Raw genomic sequence first — 26,666 nt, forward strand, 5'->3', positions numbered from 1 at the left:
TATCTGTTCTATGGAAGTCAACACAAGGACCTAGCATTTGAGACTTGAGAATGTGAAGATGAGAAAAGAAATTACATACTATCTTTGTAAAGACTGTACTAGGGCAATGGTCCCCCTACTCTGCTCATTAAAGCAAAAGAATCAGCAGTTAGATGATATAATGAAAAGAACGTGATCACTTAATTTATATACCAAATTTCAAGAGTTTCTGTAATGTTACATAAGCTGAGTAACTCTATTATTCTCTGGAGACACATTGTTGAAATTAAGGGCAAAGATTGCAGGGTCTTCTTTCCACTCTCTTAAGTCATTATATGAAAAAAAAAAACCTATTCACCAGTTCACATTCAAGATGAATAAAATATCCTCAAAATCCAAAAACATTTTTCTGAAGTTTCATTTAATTTCATACTTAAGAACATGACCCTTATATAAGCTCTCTAGAAATGCATTTTTTGTCATGATGTTCAAACCCTGCTACGCTGTTGAGGGAAAAAAAAAGAATGTAAACCACCCATGCAAGGAGAGAAAAAAAAACATGTAGAAGTAAAGAGAGTTAGGTTGCAGGAACCAAAGCCCAAGAGATTAAAAGCTATGAGGAACTGAAACACTCAGTCACCCATACTGTCAATAACAAGCCCAATTCTTCCTCTTTCATCCTTTAAGTACATGAGCTCAATATTCACACTTAACATTTCAAGTCTAGTAAATGGAGCTTTAATTTCAGTTCAGGGGGAAAAAAGAAAAAAAGGAAAGAAAGAATGAAAGGAAATAAAAATCCAGTGAATGAGGAACTGTGTTTCCTTTTGCTTTTAGCTTTGTCTTCACCTATTACTTCGAAAAATCATTTTTGTATAGTGTGGCAACCAAACTACATAATAAATTTTCAGCTAAAAGCTAAGCTTGTGAGCTTATTAAAACTATATAATGCATGCATGTCTTGCTCCTCTGATGTAATGTGTGTCTTGCTTGATATCATATGCATTAGGCTTTTGTCCAGGACGGCTGAAATAACGAAGAACATAAGCCGATATTCTACCATCTATGTCACATGTATCTGTGAACATGTAATATTAAACTCATACAGTGTGGTGATTGTAAAACATCAATTGCAAAGGTATTTTGAGTTGAAAAAAAAAAGCAAAGCTCCCAATATTCCAGCCTAATTTCTCAATATAATATTAAGAAAAAAACTTCAAGAAGAAAAACTAATAACTGGTGTGACACTCGTATTTCATTACTTTTGGTTTTTATATATGTATTTTCATATATGTGTGCATATATGTAGTATACATACATATATAATGCAAAAATACCATATATACATATGTGGTATCAACCAAGAGGCTCTAAAAATCTAAATTATGAAAGAAGAAAATGAGATGAGTACTACTAATTAGTGAAATCCTTAACAATAAAACTTTCAGTTTCTAGTTTTAAATTTTAGTTCACGAATTATGAGCCTCATGAATATTAAAGCAAAGCCATTCTCTTCTAAAGCCTGAAAGATGTCTCACAGCTGCTTTAGCCATTCTTTAACAGCAACAACAAAAAAAAATCTCCTGCATTTGAGCATAATTCTGAGGGCCAAAGTTGAACAAGCTTTTCTTGGGAGCAAACCTAAAAAGGGAAAGCACAAAAGCAATAAAGAGTAGACTCCTGAGGAAGTCAAAGACTGTTTGTTTAGGACATCACTCAGCTCCATCATCTGCCTGACTTAAACTTTTATTACAAAAGCTGTCTAATTGCTATAAATATTTCCCCACTAACAAAAGACACTTAGTGGATAAAAGTACTTTTCCTCAAATTTAATTTTCAAAATTCATGTACTCCTGTTCTTTACCCATTAGGGCCTCTCAGAAGATTGCTAAAGTCCACAGGAACCACACGAAGATCCTAACAGAGTACAAAGGGGTGGATGTTGCTCTGATCTGAGCCATGGAAGTCATCTTCGCTTCAATTAATTGACTTTGCCTTTATGAACTTAAGAATTTTTCAAGGGGTCTGACATTTCACTCATCTGCAAAAGCTTGGAATGTGACAGGGGGAAGGGAGGAGAAGTAAATCAAAGAACTTAGCCATTTTCCAGATGCAATGTATTTTTCTTCTTCTTCTTTTTTTTTTTTAACTGGAAGTCTTTGAGTGCCTCCTGACATCTTAACTCTCTACGTGAAGCACAGTAGCAAAAGTGCTTAAGGCGTAGTGTGTGGAGAACAAACAGCCATACATTTGAACATGCATTTACCCCCCAAAACAAACATAAGTTCTAATCTGTTACTCTTTTAATTGAAGAGTTACCTTGAATTTGCTAGATATTCATTTATGTGATTCAATCAATATATTTTTAGTTTAAAAGCAACAGCGCACTTACTATTTCTTGGTTTGAATCACTAAGTCTCAGTCTTCTTGCTGGCCTCTTCACTTAAAAGTTGCATTTATAAAACCTGTCCAGTTGACTAGACTGTAAATCACACATGGATACTTCAGTTGTCACCTTTAGCCACATGGCTGCAAGAAATCGTGCCCAGATACTCTGTGCAAATACCCATCAGTTTAGAAAAGTGTTTTCCCCCACTGAGTGGAAATTCACTAAAACTTTGAAAGGTTTTAAAAAAAAAATTTTTTTTTGAGGCTGCAAGAGAGTATATGACCATTGTGTCTTCGAGCCAAAGAAGGGGAAATGGTGTTAGCTCAAAGCAACCGGGATCAATATTGCCCTTTTTCCCCAGGGTGTTTCCTCGTTTATCAGGTATCATTTTACAAGGGACTTCTTGTTATACAGAACTAGCATAAATCAATCTATCACAGAAGGATTTGTTTAATACATTTATTCCTTTCAGAAGTTGCATGACCATATTTCATTGACTTGTACAATAGGAAAAAAAAAAACCTTACTACTAAAACAGAGTTTGTGGAGGCTGGTGCATGCTAAACCTATTTCGTCCTTTCAGGGGTCCGTTCTTGGATTTTAATGTTAAATAATAACAATCATTCATGTAAGCTGGTCTCACCGTATATCTTGACCTTTAGCCCTTCCACACACAGCAGCTTATTGTGGTACCCTTTAAATATGAGAAATAAGAATGTTTTTACTTTGCTATGAAAAGAAAAATAAAAGAGTACTGTATGTTACATGGCCCATGAAATGTTGGCGGTGTGCTCCTTGGCTTTCATTCTCAGGACAGCAATACTGGAAGACCTCCTTTCAAATTCTGGCTTTGTTTCAAACGCATGTCCGTTGGAAGCCCCCGTGAGAAGAGAGTCAGTGAAAAAATTGTTGAGGGGCACATGGCTGAACTGATTCTGGTGGTTCGGAAACCCCGTGTAACCGGAATCTGTCCGAGGCGAGTGAGAATAAGGTGTCATGCAGGAGGACGCGTCACGTGGTAACATGCATGACGTAACCACAGAACCACCACTTGCATTTCCTGCCCACAAATTGTTCTGAATCTGGAATATATAAAACAGCGAATATTACATCCACACGTTCTCGCTTTTACATTCTCACTTTCTTTAGGTTTAAAAAGCAGGGTTAGCAACTCATTATTTCTCCCTATTAGGAATTCCATAATTTCATTCTAAGCATTCAAAACAATGGCTACAAAAGAAAATTAGAAATTCTTAGTTGTTTTTTAAACAATAATAGACCATCATAGCTCACATACATAACCGCAGCAAATACTTTCAACACAAGAACACTTCTTACATGTTATTTTTATAGTCATGAGTTTAAGATACTTATAGGACGTTTAGTCATGATACATGGCATCTCCACCTCTTTAGGGAAAGAGCTTAAAACATGGTCTTAAGTTTAAAGATAACATTCATGTCTCTAAACACAACGAAGCAGCTGTGTTTTTTTCCAGTACTAAAAATGGACTCAGTCAGTACAGCAATTTTTGTTGGAAACCATTGTTGACTTTTAAGCAGTGTTGTCTGAAATATTTTTAATTGAATTCATTTAGAAAGTATTTTTCCTCTCATTGATTCCTGTGTCCTATATCTACCCTTCAATAAATTACTCTGCAAGTCTGAAATATACAAAATTGGATTATTTATTCTACTTTTATATAAGACATAGGGAATTCAAAACAGACATGTAAAACAAACATAATTTTAAAGCATAAACCATTGCAAAATAATGGAAGCATAGATGAAAACTGAAAATGTTGGGAAAGAGGCATGAGGGTATAATTAAAGTGCCACATAACATAGCACAGCATGTGCAATACAATTTGTGCCCAGGAAATTCAACATTCGTATTACTAAATCTCAAAAGAAAATGATTAGATGTGATAATACCACCAAGTACAAGTTTTTCAAAATTAATAGTATGCAAAAGGAACACTAAGTAGAATTTTTAAAATGCACATTTTAAATGAAAAGTACCTCAATTATAATAGGCAAGCTATTTAAACAACAACAACAACAAAAAACAGATCATAAGAATTACTGGGAGACACATGGAAAATCAGGACAAACAGAGAAGAGAAAAAGGAGGAGTGAAGACTGTAACCTGAAATAGCAAAGAGACTGGCTACGTCCTCCAGATGTGCCTGGAATCTGCCATGTAGCCCAGGCAACACCAAAGCTCCCAATCCTTCTACGTCAGTCAACTGAGTCCTGAGATAACAAGGATGCACCATCGCTCCAGGCATGTTGCTTTTGACAACTTGTTTATAATACGTTTAAACTAAACAGGCACCACTATGTATTGTCACTACATCTGGCTTTTTTTTTTTTTTAGTAAGTCATGATTTTAAAAATGGAACCATCCAGTATTATGATACATATGGATGTCTTGTAAATTGCATATTCCAGACTTAGACATACAGCCTCTGAAGTATTCTTACAAAACCCATGATAAATATCATTCCATGACAGCTTATATTCTATACCAGTAGAAAAATATATTCCTAAATTTAACTCACACTGAAAGAGAAGTTACTTTGTGTCTCAACACAGGATGGTGTACCTTTTCCAAAATAGTAAAGAAAATACAGACATACTATGAATGTAACATATATATATATATATATATATATATATATATATATAATTGCTGATTGTTTCCTGGTTCTGCTTGCTATAGGTAGTTTATTGTATGTATGTGTAATAATAATAATAATATATATATATATAAAGTAAATGTAAACAACTGATTTTAACACTTTTGTGGGGTTTCCATGAACAACAAAATACTTATTCCTGTATTTTCTAAAGATATATATTATAAGTATATTTAATTTTTCTTTGAAATCATGTGTATCTTTATGTAACTATAAATATAAGTTCACAGAGTGGACTGGTATTCCTTCATTTAGATGTATATAATTGTTTGCATATTTGAATAGTCCTTAAATCACTATATGCTGTTTTGTTTCACTGTTGACTTACTTCTCTATGCCCATTTTACATCAGTCAAAATGATTGCTAGTTTGTGTATCTGAAACCAACAACAGGGCTATTAATGTCATTGCTCTATCAGACTAGCTCTCCTAGTGTAATCTGGATGCTTTTCTCAACATTCAATCAAACATTGTAAAATATTGCAAGAGCCACAGAAATGTGTCTGAAAAAGGAAGGTAAGCATGTTTGCTTATTTAAAACTAGTGATAGGGAACATTTAGTTGCTTCTCCTATTAAAGTATTTATTAATTTATAATGACTCTAAAATTTATTATAGTCATCAATTATATTTCACATGCATAGAAATGTGTTTCCTGGCAGATAACACAGCAAAAGCAAGGGGGTCAGGCAAAGAAACAATCCATAAACTTAAATTAAGAAAATATTTAGTCAGGAAAGAATTAACATTAATCTTCTTGTAAACTCTTCAACATTAATCTACTTGTAAATATAACTTCATAAGTTATAACTGATAGGTTTCTGTAGCAAAACTTCAGGTGCAGTTATAGGACAATATCCCCTAAGAAAATGTGATTTTTTTTTCTAAAATATTTCCTCTGGGTGTTTATTTATTTGATGAGGATGGCCAGTACCTAGTGCGTGACAGCTAATGGGTGTTAGCTAATTGCCATGTGCAGCATAAACTACAAATGCTTTTATGTTAACACACAAATACATGGATGTTTTACTTTCTCTTCTCTGTAGAAGGTAAGTCTTTAAAAAAAAAAAAAGACCTTAAGACTTTTACCCACAACTCTATAACCAATAAGGTCAAATATGACCCAAGGAAATCTAAAGAAATTATGAAACAATATGTCTATTTTTATAAGTTATAATTGCTTATTTATTTGTGCATACTCCAAACTCTATAGTTCACAGGTTCTACTGTCTTACAGTGTATCAAATGATTGCTGATTGTAACTATATCCGGGCCCACAAAAATATTTAATAAACCCATAACAAAACATATTGAAATACTATCAAGTTCATAAGAATGAAGAATGTAAACAGATCCATTTCTTCAGGTATGATAAAAATTGGGAACTAGTTGGATTAATATTTTAATGTGTGTTTACGTTTGCAAATTTACCACAAGCATAACCGCAACAAAGATCATATTTATATTCCTCTACCTTGCTATCTATATTCACATACAGGACTTTTTGTCATCAAAAGGTATTTTCCATCACAGATGCATTTTATAGTTACTTATTCTTTAAGAATATGATGTCAGCTCATGTGATCTATATCGAAATGACAGGAATAATATACACTGCTTTTTGAAAAGTCAACTGAAATTAAGAAGCACTTCTGGAGCCCAACTTCCCACTGTAATTATACTCTCAGATACCCTATGAACATATACAGGGGGAGGAAGTCCCCCTCAGGAACAGTCATAGGGGAGGGGAGTAAGGGGAAAATGGGAGGGAGGGAGGAATGGGAGGATACAAGGGACGAGATAACCATTGAGATGTAACAAGAATAAATTAATAAAGGAGAAAAAAAAACAGTGTTGACTTTATTTGTTCCCTGTGACTATTGGCTCTCCTGCTTTCTTACAGATTCCATCCTTCCATTATGCGCCACAAAATGACACTAAGGGTTTCTTACATATGAAAAGATCGAGTTGTCATTTGGCAACTGTGACCAAATCCCCGTGTTTGTCTTTAATTTTTCTTCAGGCGTATCTTCTTGAGCCCTTTCAGTCACTCCCCAAATGTCAGTGGTTCTAGACTGTCTTGCCGACTGTGTTCAGCTGCCCTCACCTTAATCAACATGCAGCACGTGCACGAGGTTTATTATAGAACATGCGTGATCTAACCGTGGTAGAGATGTGCAGCTGCCATCCTTGCTGTAAATCATCTATTTTCAATAGGTTGATGCTTGAAGGCAATATGTGATAAAACAGCTAAATCCAGTGCAGTCCAAGCAAGCTCTCGTCTTGCCTGTGCATATGCCAATTCTATTAAAGCATGTACTGGAATCCACAAACTGCGTCATCTAAAATTGCTCATCGCTTCTTTGCCAATGGCAAGCCTAAGAAATATCGTCTCCCACTCATTAGTAAAAATGCTATACCTTATTAATTTTGGAATAAATAGTAAATTTTTACTTCTAAATGGGGTAAGTCTCTTTTTGGACTATTTCACAGACATGACAGTGGAAATACCCTGTGCCAACTGGTTATTTGAATTGTTTAGGGATCTCTAAACTGCGTAATATTCACATGTTGCACAAACTCCTGCCACAAACATTTGTCATATTCACACACACACACACCCCTTATGCACATTCACATTAACCTTATATATCATGGGTGCACATTTTTTTGAGAGCTAAATTACACACTTTGAAAATAAATAATGTTGGAACTCACAAGAAGCATTTATAGTGATGTTAGTGCAATGTTTTCTTTACACTAAAAAAACCCCAAAATAAATTGTGTCTTCTCTCTTGGACAACTGTTTACATTAATTAATTGTTCTGTACATATTCTGTTTTTACTACACATTTGTTACCTCATTATCACTACGTAATTTGACAAGTTTTGTGTATGTTCTTCAGAATAAAAATATCCATTTTGACAAATGTAGTTTAATTTTCTAAAACTAGTGCATGCTTTACTAGCACTTCTATTGTAAAGGTCATCTGACAAAATACTAGTAACCATGTTCTCAGGAGCCATTGGCTACCTTTACCATCCATCAGTTTTTCGAATCACACAACATCAATAAGTCACCAGCAAGAACAAAAACTGTATTTGTAAATAATTTGATTCCAGCGGCTGAAAGTCTCTAACCTGAGTTAATTGATGAATAAAAAGACCAATTCGGATAAAAATGAGGCCCTGGCATTGTTTCTTACTTATTAGCTCTAATTGTAGTATATTGATAATAATATATCAAATATAAGGATTTTAATCAATTTCATTTTTTAATTCCTAATGTATACTTATTAGGTATACAATGTGGTAAGTTTGAAGTTATGTAAATTGTACATTCATTAGAAGATCATCTATTAAAATAGTTTGTCAGTTTGCTTTTTAAATAAAATTCCATTGTGGACATGCAGACATGGATTTGGAATAAATAAGAAATAAATGTGCTATTTCCATTTTAAAATCACTATTAGATGCAAGAATATGATGCTAACAACCTAAAAACAAGCTGTACAACACATTGTCCTATCACTGAAAATCCAAAAATACTGTTTCATAAGAAATTTAATGCCTAGAATTTTTAAAGTAGCATCACATAAATATGTTTCAATTATTGCTCAAATAAATTCTCTGGCACAGTCATTAACATTTGATTTTTTGACTTTAATGTTGCATGCATTCTTAACTTTTATAGGAATTGTGATAACTGAAAAGGTTATATATAAGAAATCTCTCACTTTTCAAATTAACTCAGTTATGAAAGGAATAAATAATGAAATTTAATCTCTGCTGTTTTATTTTTATGGAGCAACCAAGGTCATTTTCTGGACATATCTTGCACTGTTTCTTCAAGGACTTTAATGTGTGCATGACAGTTTGTTATTTGTATTAACAATTATTTTATTAAATTTACAATTACATGGGAAATAGAATATGACTTTTTGTTCATAAAGTCTACTTTATGCATGTAAAATCTATAATGTGAAACAAATACTCAAATGTATTGATTTTCATAAGATATTTTTAATCTTACCTATTCCACTCTGGAGTCATATAGTAGCCTTGAATTTCTTCATTGAAACCTGACCAAAGCTATTAGCTTTATTCTTGTTGCTACATTAGGACAGAGTCCCACTGTTTAGCCTTGGCTGGCCTAGAGTTTCCTCTGTAGACCAAAGTTGGCCAGTTCATAAAGATGTGCCTGCCTCTGCCTCATGAGAGCTTGTATTAAAAGCATGACCCAACACATCTGATACATTTATTCATTTTTTATCTGGATTTTATATATCTTATTATTTTTAAATACTTTGATATTAAAACAAAATACATAGCCAGGCGTGGTGGCGCACACCTTTATTCCCAGCACTTGGGAGGCAGAGGCAGGCGGATTGCTGTGAGTTCGAGGCCAGCTTGGTCTACAAAGCGAGTCCAGGACAGCCAAGGCTACACAGAGAATAAAATACATTATTCTTCTTCTTTCCTTTCTTTCTTCCAACACTTCTATGTACAAATCCTTGATTTCTCACAAACTCAGGGCCTCCATTTATTTAATTGTTGCTATGCTTATGCACACACACACACACACACACACACACACTGTACTAAAGATAAAGTTTGATTTTTAAAAAATAACTTGATTTTTATACTATTTTTATTTAATACCTATGATTTGTTCTTTAAAATATCTGTAATAATATGAGGAATAAAAACAGCATTAAACCTAATAATTAGATGCCATTTCAAAAAGATAGCACTAACTAAATTGTATATGATACAGGCAAAACGGTAAATCAGAAGACAAAATTCTATAACAATGAAAGTAAATCAGATTTTAATCCCTCAGTTATACAAGACAAGCTTTACTTCCCATAGGACTCTTCTCAATTCTTCCAAGAAATTATAGATATATATGCTAATATTATATATATATGCTAATATTTCCTTTCATTCTTGTCTTGTGTATTCTTGTAATCTATTCAATTAACTGTTCTTTCTTTTTAAGATATGAGTTCCAAAAACACATAAGTTAAATCTAATATTCTAACAATGGGCAACTACTTGTACTAAGCAATGAAAAGAGCCATGAAGTCATATTAAATTACAATGTGAGATTTGCAAATACAAGTTTTTATAACCAAAAAAGGTGTGCATTATTTCTTTGAATGTTATTCTTTATATCTACATATTTTAGCACAATTAAAATAAATAAAACTTTAAATAAAAAATTATGTACTTCAACAACATGAAAAAATTTAAATATAACTGTCTACAACTGGCTGCACTTTGATGAAGTGGATATTGATAAAATATCTAATAAAACTCATTATTTTTAGCATATGTATAATATTCTCCATGTATATTTATGAAAGCTTATATATTTACACATTAAATTAAAACAGTAGCTTTATCCATTATGAAACTATACTTATTTGTGTAATATACAACTCCCTGTGTTCTACTGATTTTAAAAATTATAAATAGTGAAAGTCCCATAGTATCAATATGATTTGTTGACCTAGTGATGGTATGGTTTCTGTCTTTGCTGTAACCTTTCACGACTGACCATACCAGAGTTATTTTATAGACTAAGAGTATTCCTTACCCAATATACCAACTAAAATTTTGTGATTAATTATTTTAAGAGATACTTCATTTACTTTAAAATTCTGAGGAATAATAAATAAGTGATAAAATGTGCTTATATACACATTTGCTAAAATGGACTACTGATGGTTCTCTCACCACAGATTATATAAAATCTCGTTTGTATTTTAGATCATAAAAATAAGACAAAATAATGACTTCAAACCTTTTACTGAAACTCTTTGTGAAAAGAGAACGTTATCAGTGGCATTTTGATCTTACTTACATACCCAGACTTCTAAAGTTACCCTATTTGGTTGTGGCAACTTAACCTGCAAATTGTAGTTAAGGAAATGTGATTTTCCCCCCTAAGTCCTTAAATAGTGATTTTACTCTTATAGGATGAAATCAAATGCTACACTTTTAAAAGAGCAAGTAGGAACTTGGAAATAAGTATTAATGACTTACATGTCCATTTACTATAAGCTCGTTGTGTGCAAAGCACTGTCCTGAGGACTTTGCATAACCTATTTTATTCAACATTCACAAACATCATGTGAACTTTTATCCTCATAGTCTAAGTGAGGAGAAATGTTCCTAGAAGGTAATTCGTTTGCCAAAAATCTGAAAGTGATTAAGTGGTAAAGTCAGGGTTTGAATGCAAAGCATTAGGTTAACCCTGAGATCCCCTCATATCCCAGGACTGAACTCCAATGAAAGCAAGTAAGTAATGGCTTTTATATTCAGAACTCATTCTAACCCTCAGGATAGAGGGGGGGGGATCATCATCAGTTGTGGTACCAACATCCCTTGTACTAGCCTTAGGTGTAATTCTAAGTTTGCAAATAATGACTCAAGGCAAGTTCATAACATCGTAAATGTCTCTGTAAAACCAAATGGAGCCTAACAGTGTGGAAATATCAACCCTTGGACCTGAGCAGAAAATATCCCCTTCTTCAAATATTATTTTTAAGGATGCTTTAGTTTTGTGAATTATAAATAAATGCAATATCTAAGGTTGATAAGTTCTTCCTTGCTTTTTAAATCCAAGTCTACAACCACTTAAGTTTCTAGTTAGTTGGGTCTAGTTTCTCTGCAAAAAAAACTTGTGTGTCACCTAATATAAACTTTATCTGGCTTATGATCTACATACAAAGCAGAGGACCTACGTCTTAATCATTCACATATCCTCCATGCCTAAACCAGCAACTAGCATGTATTTGTTGAGAAGATGTAAAGAATTTTGAAATATTAATATGATGAAACTGGGTCTAAAGATATCTGTAGTCTAATAGAGGAATTGGAGAGGGATCAGTTGCTTAAGCTGAAAGCACTGCTTCTGATAGAGATTACAGAAAGCATCTGCTCTACCGACATTTCTTTTTGGTTTAATGATTAAAAATATTAAAGTAAATCAGTAGTTTTATTTACATTTGTTTACCGTTTAACTGTTGGTTTGCTACCACAGCAATACAGAACTGATTGAAAACTGGGCTGTAGTTTTAAAAGATCACATTGCAAACTGTAGGGGAACTGTGTGTACCACGCACTTCACTTTCTCTGAAAGGGTTCTGACAGAGGGAAGACGGAAGAGGATCATGGAGGAAATATTGCATGGGTTGGGAATACAATTTTCATAGACAAACAGAATCCGTACAATACAAACAATGAGAATGTATTAAAACAGTCAAGCCCTGGGCATCAAGTAATTTAGCTTGATCACGTTATTGCCAAAGGCAATAACTGTATACCAAAGCAAAGACTTGTTTCTTTCTTTCTTTCTTTTCTTTTTTATTTAAATCTGTGTATGTGTGTACTCCTGTAAGCATGTGCTTGTGAGTACAGGTACCCAAGTTCCTGGCAGCTGTGAGTCCTTAGATTTGGTGCTTGGCAATCAGGCTCATGTTCTTACTAAACCAGCTCTCCAGCTGTGAACTCACAGCGATCCTATGGTATCTGCTTCTTAAGTGTTGGACTAGAAGCATTTAGTTATTTGGTTGACTGGTTGGTTGGCTGGTGGTTGGTGGTTGGTGGTTGGTTGGTTGGTTAGTTAGTTAGTTAGTTAGTTAAACGTGTTTTTTTGAAGCCCAGGCTTGCCCCAAACTCAACTAAAGATGATCTTGTACTCTTGTTCATTTGCCTTCCATGTGCTGTTGAGTGCTGGGTTTATAGGTATTAACCACCATGTTTAGTTTAAGCAGTTTTCAGCACATTGAAAAGTTCACCTTAACTTTTGTTACTCTAGACATTATATAATTCCTCTTGTTCATTTGCAGAGAGAGAGAGAGAGAGAGAGAGAGAGAGAGAGAGAGAGACAGACAGACAGACAGACAGACAGACAGACAGACAGACAGACAGACGCAGAATTTTTAAAATCGCATTCTAAAAAGTTTCAACATTATTTTTACAACACTTTTCTATGAACTTTAAAATGGTAAAATTTTTTGATTTGCAAAACGAGAAAGTCACATTGTCAGAATTGAGCATTTCATTATGTGATGTATTTAGAAGACACTATTACAAAAATAGCCCTTGATTCCTGACCTCAGATAATGTGGACTCAAGTGACTCTATGACTGTAAAAAACACACATAATGACTGGGTTAAAATAACACCTGGATTGCTCGCTTTTACTGATATCTGCAGAGTGATGTTGTTACTACAAAGTAATGGAAACCAGCTGAAACAAGTATTTAAAGCATGTTCTAATCATTACTTACTATTTATGTCCTCTATAGACACCTTTCTGCTAGGTACAGTGATTTTTTTTCTGTACTTCAAAATATATTTCAAACCCTTTCTGTTTTTCCTGTATTTCTGTGTATGCTTTTGCTTTCCTGCCAAATCATTAATTCTTTATTTCTGCCCTGCCCCCAACATTTTCCAGCTTTTAACTTTTCTGTAGTTAATACTTTTTTTTCTGTAATTAGTAACAGTACCAAATTTAGTGTCTTACTGCACTGGGTTGTTGGATTCAATATATGCTTCTATTTTCAAGTTGCATGATAGAAAACATTTCCTTTAGGCTGAAGCTTGGGAGACCTAATTCTGGCATAATTTTTTTCAAAGAAACTAAAACCAGTCTACTCTATACTTTTAAGTTAAAGGAGACTTCTACCCTGTCTTTTCCCAACATTTACATATATATGGTTTCAGAATTCCTGAGCCCGCCCCCACATTAAAAATGAATAATGAACAGTGTGAGACATTGTAAAAATGTTCATTTTATAGGCATCAATTTCACCAGCAAAATAAATTCAATACAGTTTCTCTGTTTTCATAATTTAGTATTGCTAATCTATTCAAATGACATGGAAAGTTCAAAACTAATAAATGTAAAATTTCTATAATTTGTGGAAGTAAAAAAAAAAGTAACTATTCAATGTTCACCTGGGCATACCATATTCTCTTCCTGTCTTAGATATGAGGCTACCATATTGTGTTAACTGATGTCCAAAGCCTTTAGGTGAAGTATATCAAAGGTGAAATAATGCAGTAAAGAGGATGACTAGTCTTTCAGTGTTTCAGGCCTTCACAAAGATTTTAATTGGTGCCAGACCCCATTCAACATGTTTTAGAAAACAGCAAATAAGAAAGGGGAGGCAAAAACAAGCTAGTAAATAGCCAGGAAGATAAAATAGAAAATACAAACAGGGTCCAAAAGCAAAGGTATGGAGACAAGCAGCAGCAGCATTCAAAATGAGAAATCCCAGTCAAGAATTGCACAGAAAACTTACTAAGTACCACTTCTTAAAATTCTACTTGGAAACAGAAAATGACTTGGCATCTTTCTCTTCTACAGTCTTCAGTCAGTAGGCTCAAAATGATATAAACACGCTGTCGCACTAGTTTATTATTTTGCTGCCTTGGGGTACATTCCTCACTCCCCTGAAGTGAACTGCAGATTCTACCAATGGAACTCATGGTAAAGGCTCATTCATAATTATGTTGGGGATAATTCAAAGACTTAACTTTGTTCCTTTGGAAAGATAGTCTATTGTATGAGTTAAGGTCAGCCTTAATCAACTATATAAACAACAAAACAAAATGATCTCAGCAGGCTGAATGTGTGTTTGTGTGTGTGTGTGTGTGTGTGTGTGTGTGTGTGTGTATGTGTGTGTGTGTTGTGTGTGTGTGTGTGTGTGTGGTGTGCTGATGAATGCAATAATAATAACTAAAGAAGACATCATGAATTTGAGATGAGTGGGAGTGGGGGGACTTGGGCAGAAATGGAGGGAGAGGTAAGGGTGAAGCAAGAGGGATATAGGATTCATATATGAAGTTCTAATAAATATATTTAAATAGTGTTTTCGAAAGGACCTTGCGTGAGGCAAATTGAACTCTGGTCAAACTTGTTCTCATCACAAGTGAAAGTAAATGTCGGCCTCCTGTTCCTGGGCTTCCTTTCGTTCATATGGGGAAATTGATGCCTATTATGTAAGGCCGTTGTTTTGGGGAAATGTGTTACTATGTAACCTTCTGAGGACATGGCCTGGCAGTTTCTCTTCTCCTGAAGCTTGCAGTCTAAAGGGGGAAGTATGTTCATAACATTTTGCTTTGAGTTCAACCAAGTCACCCAAAAATATGAGGTTAATGAAATTTCACTAGCTCTGTGAATATAAATAGGCAGAAGACAGCCATGCTTTCAACCAGGTAACCGCTTTCAGATAAATTTTACAGGACATAAGATAATACTAATAGAAGCATGTGGCAATGATTCACACAATTTCCATAATACCGATCTCTTGAAGCCAGCTGGGGAAAGGCTGAGCCATAGCAATTGCTTATTGCCTGCCCTGTAAGGCACCATTGGTGTGTTCGTGGGCCAATCTCTTAACATAACCAGGCTTGTTTTTCCTAAGTTTTAAATTGAAGGAGCTGAACTTAGCAGTATCCAACATGTTTTTTTTTAAATATATAAAATTATACAATAAATTGAAGTATGTGTAGGGGAGAAGTTCCCCCAAATCGTTTTTTAAAGAGTTTTTAAAAAACAAAAGAATAGAGGAACACCCTTAGAGGGAGGAATTTACAAAGTAGATGTGAATTTGCAGCTGAACAGAATGGCTATTCTCACGTTTGGAACTGAGATGATTTTGTTGCTGAAACACCAAGGTATTTATCCAGAATACATTTCATATGTGTTTCCATAGCAGTGTCTACAATGCACGCATCAGTAAGTATAGAGGAATAAAACAATGCAGAGGACTGCCACGTCCCTTGTCGAACATCAACAATGCAGTTCTGGGTACCATTAATCCATATTAAGAAAATATAATATGATAGATTTCGAGAGGATAAAGCACAAGCACACATATCACAAAGGATAAAAGTGAAGGAAACATTATTGATAGAAAGAAAAAAAAACAGAAAAGGAAAGATGAATGCTTTTTGAGATACAGTTGGAGAGCTTCCATTATGGAAAAATATTTCTTAGGCATGATGAATTTTTAAAATATGTCTATACATCATGAAAATTTAAATGTGCTCTTGAAAGAATGAGTTGTATGAAATCTGAAAAAAAATAGGTTGTTAAAAGAATAAGGTTTTGAAATAGAGAAGAGGATTAAAAGACCACATTTAATATCAGTATTCTATGTGTTGCCCAAAATTATGGCCACAGAGATTATTAGGAGAGGCAATACAATTTTTAAAAAAACTTAATGAAGAAAATTATCCTGAATAATTAAAATTCACAATAAGTTAAGATATATTATTAAATGTTATTTCTTTTTTTTCTTTTCTTTTGCTTTTCTCTTTTTTGCAATGTATAACAAACCCAAAAGGCACAGAACATTGGATATTTTTCAGTGACTGACTCTGAAAGAAAAATAATACAAATAAATAAATAAAACAATTTAGTAAATTAAAAATTTTGCTAAACATGGAAACAGTTTTCTGGAGGTTAAATTATCACTCTTGACTACTGTAGGTGTGATAAGCCCGAATTTCACCCTTTAAATCAGGCCACACCCACTGCCCATGATGAGTGTTCTGTGTCATTGATCATACCTGTGGGTAGCTGTCAGTCCTTGGTAAAACTGATATGTCATAGGTCGCAGCAAAATGGCTTTTAGCTTGCTGTATTTGGCCATAACGTTCTCTTTTTCTCCACTTGGCCCTTCGATTTTGAAACCAAACCTAGTGTTATTTTTTAAAAAGAGTATAGATTTAGCCGAAGAACATTTTTTTTTTGTAAAGCAAACTTGACATTAAAAGTTTCAAGCCAGAAAGGAAAACCAAGCTAACGAAAGTTAACAATGAAGAAAAATTCTTTACGTCAGAACCACGGCCACATGTTTCACTTCTCTTGTACTCTGATCTGACGGATCTGCCTCATCCGTGAGGCAAAATAATTTAAGAGCAAGAACTAGACTTTTGACAAGCTCATTTACGCATACGTGGGTCTGTATTTTCATTTGTGGAAAATAATAAAGACAATGTGTAAATATGATCAGCCTTGTTCTCCTGGTTATTCACACCCTAAGTGGCCACAGGGAAGCCTGAGAGACAGTCTCATACCACGCTTTCCTCCATCCAATACATAACACAGTTATTATATTTGCCTAGCAACAAATTACCTTGAAAATGTGTCATAAAGTCAAGACCCTTCTGAGATACAGTTATATTTAGGTATCTTATAAAAATTAAAAATTGACATTTTATGTAAAATGGCTGGCAGCCGTGATAGCTTGATTACTTAGAAATAGGAAATTGGCATGGCATGTCTGTCATAAGACTGATAGATGGACCTCCACATGAAGTTAGACTGTAGTTTTAAGACATGCAACTGTACTTATTACATACAGTTACAAACACTTATAGATAGTAAAATAAGTGGAGCAGATGGAACCCAAGTACATAAAGGCAATGCCCGTGTGTTACTTTGCCTCTCCCACGTCATTAAACTGTCTTTCATGATTTCTCTAGTTACAGCTTAGAAATCTTGGTCCAAAGAATTCTATCCCTAAGAAGAACCTGTAATCCTTGCTTCTTGTTCTTGAAAAATTTTGTATTCTAATCGTGCAACATTTAAAAAGGAGAAACAGAAATTTCTATTTAAAATTAAAGCTTTGATAATCTTGAGTAAATACCACCCAGACAGTGGTCAGGAATTGCTCAAGCTTCTTTACACAACTATATTCTGATTCAAATGAATTAGAAAGTTGGAAATCAAGTATAAGTAAATATAAAATTGCAGAAATCTTTTCATTAAACTTTAAATCTGTGTATGCTTTTTAATAATAAATTCTAATTTCGTATATTTTATACCTTCAAAACTCTCACTGCTAATTAATATTCAGTCCAGGGCCTACATATATGTTGCCATCTTAATATTATTCTTTGAAGAGTTTTCTGAAATTAAAGCAAGACTTTAAGAAATTATCTGTTAAGTGTCATTCTCAAGTTACATTGCTAGTATCAAACAGTACCCATAGCTTCTAGGGCAGGAGCCAACAACATAAGAACACTCATTTTCCTGTACTCTACACAGAGAGGCACAAAGAATATTCTGGAAGTCATAAGTCTCTTTAAAATGGGTGTTGATTTCCACCCTCCTGTAAAATGCATGAAAGAGAACAACCTGAGTTAACATGGGTCAGGTTGGTTCTCTCTGCGTTGTCCTCACACAGATATGAATCTGCACTGAAAGGGGGAAACATGCAGTGCACAGCTGATCAGTCTGCATGTAAACATATTTTTCTATGGTTACAAGTATAACTAATTTAAATAATAGACACGGGACAAAAAACACATGCAGGCCTGGTGTGAATGCCACACAATTCTAACGTTCTTCGTTAGTGCAAACTTTCTCTGTATTATTTTGCTGGACTGTGATAGAATTAGCATTTGCTTCAAGAAAGGGAAGCACAGCTTGTGGCCTGGCCTCCCAAATCACCACACGTGGTCAGCAACGACAAATGGGCCATGTATGCAAACTAAATACTAACAAAAGGAAAAAATACAATGTGTTCATCTTTCTATCCTAGTAGTCTAGTCTATAAAAGGAGGATTCAACAACTTCCTACTTAAAGCAACACAAGTATATGAAAAGAAAAGAGGTATTTCTTTTGAATTATTGCTGCCTTTCAAGTGAGTACTTATTAATTGACAACTAATAAAGTACAATTTAAAAACATCAGCACTAGCCATAATAAAATACTCCTGAGGAGGCGTGTAAAAGTTGATCTAGATTAATTTTTTCTTTTAAGTTTTTTAAAAATTACATTCATTGAACCTTCTGCTTTAATCATTTGACTAACATTTTATAAATATAATCAAGTATATACAAAATTACTTAAACCGCATTATTAGTATTTACTCTGAAAAGATCTCCATAATTACTTTTATCTTTAAAACTAAAATCCAATGGTATGTATTGAAATGGTTGGGGCTTTAAAAACTCTAAAAGTTTTTATGCCATTTTATGTGTCTTAAAATTTATTAGTGAAAATAATTTATAGTGTAGATAACTATTAATAGTTTGAGTTTGTGTTATTATTTCATTTTTCCATTACAATAATTCCAAATGAAATAAAGCTATAGAGTTATGGGGAATATATATAAAATAACCAGTTTATAACCTAAAAAAAATCTCCAATAGTTGAAAATAAAACAAAGAAATAAACTAAATATATTTACTAACTAAGAATTCTATGGATATTTTTCACCTTTTAAAGTTACTTTCTTAACCAGAGATATGCTACCATTTTCTTTTTTCTTTTTTTTTTTTAAATTACCCCATTATTAAGCTTCTGAAATAATTCTTGTCCCTTTACCTAGTGAGATGTCAAATCTTTTGAAAGTATAAAGAAATGTTAATGGACCAATTTGCTCACATGTTACTTTGGCTCAAGAATGCTTCCTCTTCCTTTTAAACAAAATACAAGCATTGAATTACTCTAGTGTTACCCCTCCCTGAAAGGCCACCGCCTTTTGGTGCTTACCTGGACCCTGGCCTCAGTGAGCTCTGTTCTCAGGGCAAGCTGTTCTCTGACGTATACATCCGGGTAGTGGGTTTTTTGGAAGACCTTCTCCAGTTCCTCCAGCTGCAAACTGGTGAATGTAGTTCGGTGCCTCCTCTTTTTGCTGCTGGATACATTGCTGTCACATTTGTCCCCAAGTTCATCCAGCTCGCCCTTCTCTGGCATTCCTTTCACGGGAGACATCCTAAGGTTGTTGCAGCTGTCCATTGCTCGGTTCAGCTCCGTGTGAAGGGGCTGTCCTTCCACTTTCGTGACGCCATAGTTCACTGCACTCAGAGAGGAAAACAGCACTACTCAGGATGGCGAAACATACTTTGATGAGATGATTAGTGTGAAATAACTTAGAGCATCAGGAAACAGGCCTGCTATTAATTCATATTGTATTAATTCTATCATCACATGATGTGCAATGTGTAATTATTAATTCACTGTGGATCAGGCTCAAAGAGAGTTTTAAATGTGTACATGGACTAGCTTGCCAAAGTCCAAGATCTATTTTATATGGCTAATGAACTGCTTATGCATATAATTTATAATCCAATTAAAATAGTCAAATGAAAATTTGCTCCAGATTTAAAAAAAAAAGAAATTCTAAACAACTATGACTTTTGAAATGTGTATGTACAATATTTATAGCATATAATTTTGGTTTTTACATATAACAAAATTGAAAATATTTCAAATTTAAATAGTATCTATCTGCCAATATTAAATCAATTTTCAACCCCCCCACACACACATAAAAAAGATTGCAGTGGGATATGACTTCCATTGCATTTCACACGTTTGAACTCAATGAGTTACTCTTGTCTGATTTTAAATTTCCTTTAAAACGATCTACTACTTTTTAAAAATTCTTATCAAGTTCTGAAAATATTTTTATAGAAAGGTATAAAATTTAAGTAACTTTCTTTACATTAACACCTTGCATCCTTTGAATGCTCATACTTCCCTTTAACAAGTAAATACTTAGAACAAAAATTTGTATTTTTTGCTCTAGTAACTCTCAGAAGTGAAAATTTAAATAATTTCATAAATAATCTAAAATATGAGAAGCATCTTGTATTCTGTCAATTTCGGTAGTTTTCTTGATATCGGAGTTCAAGCTTGCACTATGACAAGAAACGAATTGCGTCATTAAAATTTACAGTTACATACAATGAACATAAGGACAGAGGAGGTAGTTAGGGACTTATTTGTGTTGCTGTTTTGTAAGGAAAACAAAGCCAATCCAACCAGAACACTAATTTCCCAAGACTGATCATACTTTTTTTCATTTGCTTCTTTAAAAAAGGGGTGGGTGTGGGGTGAAGGGGGTGGGATTCCTCAAAACAGTTTGAAGAACCTTTTCGTGTGTCCTAAGACTATATTGAACTTTACTGTCTTTGTAACTTTTTTGCATATTGATTTAAGGAAGATGAAATTTAAAACTAAATATCAAGAGCGCTGTGAATGATGAACAATAAGGTTCTGTCTTAACAGACTAGAGTTAAACCGGGAACCGCGGCAATTAGAGAGGGGGAGGGGAAGCGGCAAAGACGCTGGGGGCAGGTCTAGAGAAAGACCGGCTTTTTCTCAAATACAGCCGGTAACCATGGTGCTCATTTTATTCAATACTTCCCCGTTAAATTTCTTCCCAAAAGGGAAATGATCATTTAAGTATTAATGAAGCATTCCAAATCAACCACCATTTCTTCCTCCCCTTTCCCGACAATTTAAAACAGGATAGTTTATCGAGTATTCTAAGCAGGCCACTAAAGAACCATTTGTAAAAATCTTCTCAGTTCAAATAACTTCATGAATGTATCTAAGAATGCCGAAAACACAGATGCAGCCGGCCGCCGAAATGTAACCAAGAAGCCGATTTTTGTTTGTTTGTTTCTTTGTAAAATTAGCTGTTCCAGTCTTTCCAAATAAATGATTGAATCCATTTAAACGTTCGTTTTCTTCATTATGTGCATATTTGTTGTAATCATACAAATCAAGTCGCCCCCCCCCGCACTGAATAAAATGAATAGAATATGAGATTCATTTAAAAATCTGCTTACAAGGTATTGAGCGAATGAGCGAATGAGAGTATAAATGTCTTGCCAGATTTTTGAACCTCCATTCAAATATGGGGTGGTGGCTTGTTATAAATATTTCACACTTAATTCGTTTGTTTTTTTAAAAGCAGCCCGCTCCTTAGAGCTTAAGGGTGAAGTATACACCGTGATAAGGGAAAGTCCTCTTAGAATCATAAACCTGCTTCAACTGTCACGATGTGAAATAATAGGTTTGTGCTGGGTTACGGAGATAGAAAAAGATAGATGGTTTGTTTTGATAACATTTTGACTTGGAGATACTCTGGCATTCAAAGTTGAAGATTCTATCCAGAAGCACTCCGAAAGGCTCGTTAGGTGGTATTTTATGTGCAGCAGGAAAAATAGCGCAGAATTCAAGAGTGAGTGATTTTTATCAGGAATGCTTTTCCCAAAGTTAACGTGATTTGGTATTTAATAAGAACTTGTTTCTCTCATTGCAAACGCAATAAATAGAGGAAGAAAATACGCAGGAATCGCAAACGCACATAAGCTAATATACAGCAACAGAAAGACACCATTTTTACAATAAAAATAGCGTTTACTCTCAAGACAATAAAAATAGTTCTTTTGCTTCCCGCCCCCACCCCCATCACCACCACCAAAAAGAGCTCAAATATTTTAGTTCTCCTGCCCACTGTGTTGTCCAGCGGTGGCTTTCATGTCCTGGCGCCCTGGCACCCTGGCGGGTTCACAGCGGAGGCGCGCTATCTTGACTCAACAACGTTCTATTTAGCGCCCTGATAGCCCATACTGTAGTCCTGGTCAGAGCCTACTTATGTCCAGTTGTGGACTCTACCGGAAAGCGAAATAGAATCACGCAAGATTTAGCTCTGGACCCCGGTTAGTTTCAGGAGTCCCAACGCAGGAGAAAGTGCGCAGCTCCCGACCTCCCCCTACTCCCTCAGCAGTCTGGACCCCACGTCCCTGGTCTCTTCACTTCTACCCGCATTGTAACTCACTTTGGGGATGGGCAACTGAGTCCGAGGATCAGGCTGGAGCCCCTGCCTGGCCGCCCGGAAATGATTATGATGGGGTTGAGGCTGGGGCCAGGCCTGGGTCCTGGTGACTTACCGCTGCTGTCCTGACAGGGCGAGGTCCTGTCCAGGCGCACGTGATGCTCAGCTCGCGGCAGCGGCCCGAAGGCCTGCACGCATTTGCCTGCCGTCGCTTTGCCGTAAAAGGAATCATTGTCCAGCGTCTCCATAACGTGCTCCAACGCGCCTCCTGTGCCCATGTAAAAGTCACTGTTTTTACTTGGCTGGCTCTTAAGGGCAAACTTCTCACTCAGAAACTCCATAATCCTGGAAGGCTGTCCGCGAGCTCCCGGGGCGCGAGGAGGCTGGAGGGCTCTGGGGGAGGAGGGAGCGGTGGGCGGGAGGAGGGAGGGTCAGAAAGGAGGGAAGGGGAAGCTAGTCCCGCGACGCCAGGAGCTGCCCAGCTTCCAGACTCTTAATACGTCCCGGCTGCAGAAGGGGCACCCGAAGTTGCTTTTATATCTTGAAACTCAGCTGAGCTCCTCCGGCAACCTCCCAGTCCTAATGAATATGAAAATAGGCAGGGACTAACTCCACCCCAGGGCCTCCTCCTCCCCCACCCCACCCCCATCTCTCCCACTCACCCAGGGCAGGGCGCGCCCCGGCCTAGTTCAGACAGACAGTTCCATTTCAGACAAATGCCAGGAGAGACAAGGCCCTGATACCCACAAACGTAGTCGCCTCCACAGTGGACTGGCTTTTCAGAGGAGCCTGGTGAGAACTCAGAGCGGTTAACTCTCCACTCCCAGCGCCCTGCCGGGACATCCCCCGACCCCCACCCCACCCCATAGCACCCGCTATCCACCCCGCCCCCAAGCAAGCCACTCACTCCCAGAAGATTTAGAGGCATCTTAAGAACTTGAAAGGAAGTATTGCTCTAAAGAGCTTTTATTTCATCCGTAAATCGTTTACGTGGAAGATGCACATTAATCTGAGCCCGAGACTCCGGATATAGAGACAGCCCTTAACCGGGTTGCTGGTGGAAAAGGGGCCGAGGTTGCCTCTAACCTAAAAGGCTGGCACCGTGGCGGGCCGCAGCGCTCGCCCTTGCAAGGCCCTGGGCCTTCGCATTTGCTGTGGAATTCAGCGGGGTGTGGATGTAGTGGCTTTGGGGGTTGAGCAAGAGTCTTTGAAAGGATTTGACTTTACCAATACCAACCAGCTTCTCCAATGCTACCTTCGGACCGCGCATGAATCATTAGAACATTTTTTAAAAAGAAAATTCGTAAAGACAAATGCCTCTGAAAACCCCTTTCTTAGTGAGTGGAGGGCTATCACACAAAGTAGGGTAGGGGATGAATGTCTTCAGAGTGTTTTAACAAAAGCATTACTATGTGCAGGTTTCAAGAGTTGGGGTGTTGTGGAAGCTAGTTGCTCCCCAGAGTGGTGTTGGAAGTCCCAGTTGCCAACCAGCTAAGGAGATGCTAGGGAGGGTAAAACAGCACTTTATTGCTGAAAACCATTCTGCTTGGCCTTGTGCCTTACTTCGGCTTCTGAGGAGCCCGAAGGCATCTGAGGGAAAAAAAGTTCATTGCCTCGGGCATACCCACAAGCAGCCATTTGCAATAGATCACCCAAGCTTGCAAATTTAGCGAAACTCTCCTACAAACTGTGGATGAGGGCGGTCTCAGCTCACCGTTCTTGACACAGCGGTCCTTTCTCATCACACAGACCTTCTCAGCGGCTGTCACTTTTCTCCCGGGCTACTTTGGCAATTACACCACAGCCTTGGACACTTAGAGTATATCCCTGCCGCCGCTGCGGGTGGCCTAGTCCAATTCAGAAGGGTGTCTCTGTGCGCAAGGGTTCGGAAATTTCCACGTTCTTCGGGGTCCTCGTTTGACCCACACCTCACAGGTGAGACCCTCTTTGACGCTCAACTTGGCTACAGCTTGAGGAGAAAAGTCCGAGGCTTGGCGTACATCAGAACTGCTGCTAAGCACTGCCCCAAAGGCGGGGCTGGCAATGAAAATGCAGATTCCATCAGACGGGACCTGAGCAGCTGGGTCCGGAGCAGCAATGGCTTTCACCGGCCTTGGGCGGTCCAGCAAAGACAGTTCTCCCAAGAAGAGACTCCTGTGTCGAGCCTTGCTCAACTCTCACGATTTGACACTGTTGTCTTTTAACGGTTTCTATTGTATTTTTTCAATCATTCTCTCCGGAGCAGTGTAATAAGACCAACAACAAACTGACAAATCTCCAAGAGATTCTGGTCAAAGAAAAGCACCGAGGGTACTGAGCTCTAGCGGAGAGGTTGCCGGGGCTCCAAGCTAGGCATTCTCCGTAGTGCAAGCAAGGTCACGCTGAAGTGGGGTGGGGAAGCCAAGGAAATGGGAGCGGGAAATATGCCGCTAGAAGACCTTGCTTACAGATAGAGATGCTGTGTTCTTCTGGACCCTGTATCAGATTGTTCCTTGTGGGAGGTGGACTGCAGTAGCCACTCACTTCTTGTTGGCTTGGTGATTTTGCGTGATATCTTCGCTCTTCCTTTTAAATCTACCTTACCTCTAGGTATTCTGAAAGTCAGTTTTACCTTAATAAACAAGAGACAGAGGAAAGAAGGAGCTGGCACTTGACAGGGTCTTTAAAATATTCACAGCAGCAAACTCTTCTATTACTGATGAAGAACTATGCAGAGAATTCCTAGTTATAAACTTAGCTATGTAATGGAGCTATGTCGGTCTGTTTATAAATATGCGTTTTAGGAGCCCCAAATTCCCTGAAAAACATTCGGTGTCTTTTAAATCAAAGACATATGATACAAGCTCTCCAGTATTTGTATACCAATAGAGGTCCGACAAGGAGGAAACTTCAGTGTAGCCCACAGCACATCAACTGCTACCTAGGAAGCTTTTTCCACCCCATTACCCAAACCCACTTTTGACCGAGGTGGTTCAAGGGGTGAGGTCCAAGGTGTTGCCCACCCACTTCAGATCCCTGAAATCTGTGTGTTTTGTGACATGTAACCACATGTGTCCATAACAGAGGGGATAGTTAATGGCAAACTCCCATAACGAATACATAATCTGCAGTTTTTGGCAAGAATCTGGGTCTTTGGTTGCCAAGAGCTGCATTAAATAGACTTTGATAGGTTGCAATAGAATTTATACTAATGATACAACCCTAGCCACTACAGCATTAATAGTAAATTTAAAATACTAATTAAGGCAATAATGATTGAGTGGTTTCTGTAAGTCACAAAAAGGTGAAGTAAAATAGGAGCTCATTTCAACTAATGTTTTGGGATATAACATTGGAAATAGACTGAAACACTTTGATAAATGCTCTCACTCTACATACATTCCAGCATGAGAAACAACTCACTTTTAAAATTGGCTTCCTCTGGTCTTTGCACCATCCCAACTCCCCCTGATTCAAGTCATCTGAAGCCAGGAATCAAGTGGAAAGGAAGAACTAAGTCATTTAAGTCAGGGCTTTAGGTGACATTTTTTCCTTCACTGTCAGCCTCAGCCTGTCATCCCCAGGTTTCTATTTCACTTTTCCAGCTCTGCACATTTCTTTGCACATTCAAAACTTGTGATATAAATTCAGGAATCGATTCTCATCTTTTCACATAACCCAAAATGTCATAAGAGTTTCTGTGCAACCCTTTTCTTACCTGCTTTCTTCACATTTGAAGTTTGAGGATAAGATATCACAGAATTTTTCAGGCCATCATTTTTTTTTTTTAAGCCTGAAGACAATCTGAACATCTCAAGATTTCAGCAGTTTTGGATCCCTGGGATGTTTCATAGCCTTTGGTGGAGGCTCAGCACCTGTGGAGGACTTAAGGGTGGAATGCTAATAGTAAAGAAAACAAAGAGATGAAAAGGGTTAAGAAGAGTCTTTTGGGTTAAGGCCTTGATTGTTTTCTCTCCCCCCCCCCCCAGTAATTATCATGTGTTATTGT

The 26,666-nt window shown here is 36.6% G+C and overlaps 1 protein-coding gene across 1 annotated transcript; it reads right to left on the bottom strand.

Annotated features, from left to right (window-relative positions):
- Positions 1-2,819: 2,819 nt before the first annotated feature.
- On the bottom strand, positions 2,820-23,374 carry ALX1 (ALX homeobox 1). Its single transcript, XM_084797281.1, has 5 exons — positions 23,341-23,374; positions 22,794-23,071; positions 19,600-19,904; positions 16,664-16,792; positions 2,820-3,450 (listed from the first exon to the last, which is right to left on the bottom strand). Exons 2-5 carry the CDS (start codon positions 23,017-23,019, stop codon positions 3,130-3,132), a joined length of 981 nt encoding a protein of 326 aa, XP_084653407.1. The 5' UTR covers positions 23,020-23,071; positions 23,341-23,374; the 3' UTR covers positions 2,820-3,129.
- Between the last annotated feature and the right edge of the window lie 3,292 nt (positions 23,375-26,666).

This window comes from Acomys minous, assembly GCF_964271855.1.
Source record: "Acomys minous genome assembly, chromosome: 9".
Taxonomy (NCBI): Eukaryota; Metazoa; Chordata; class Mammalia; order Rodentia; family Muridae; genus Acomys; species Acomys minous.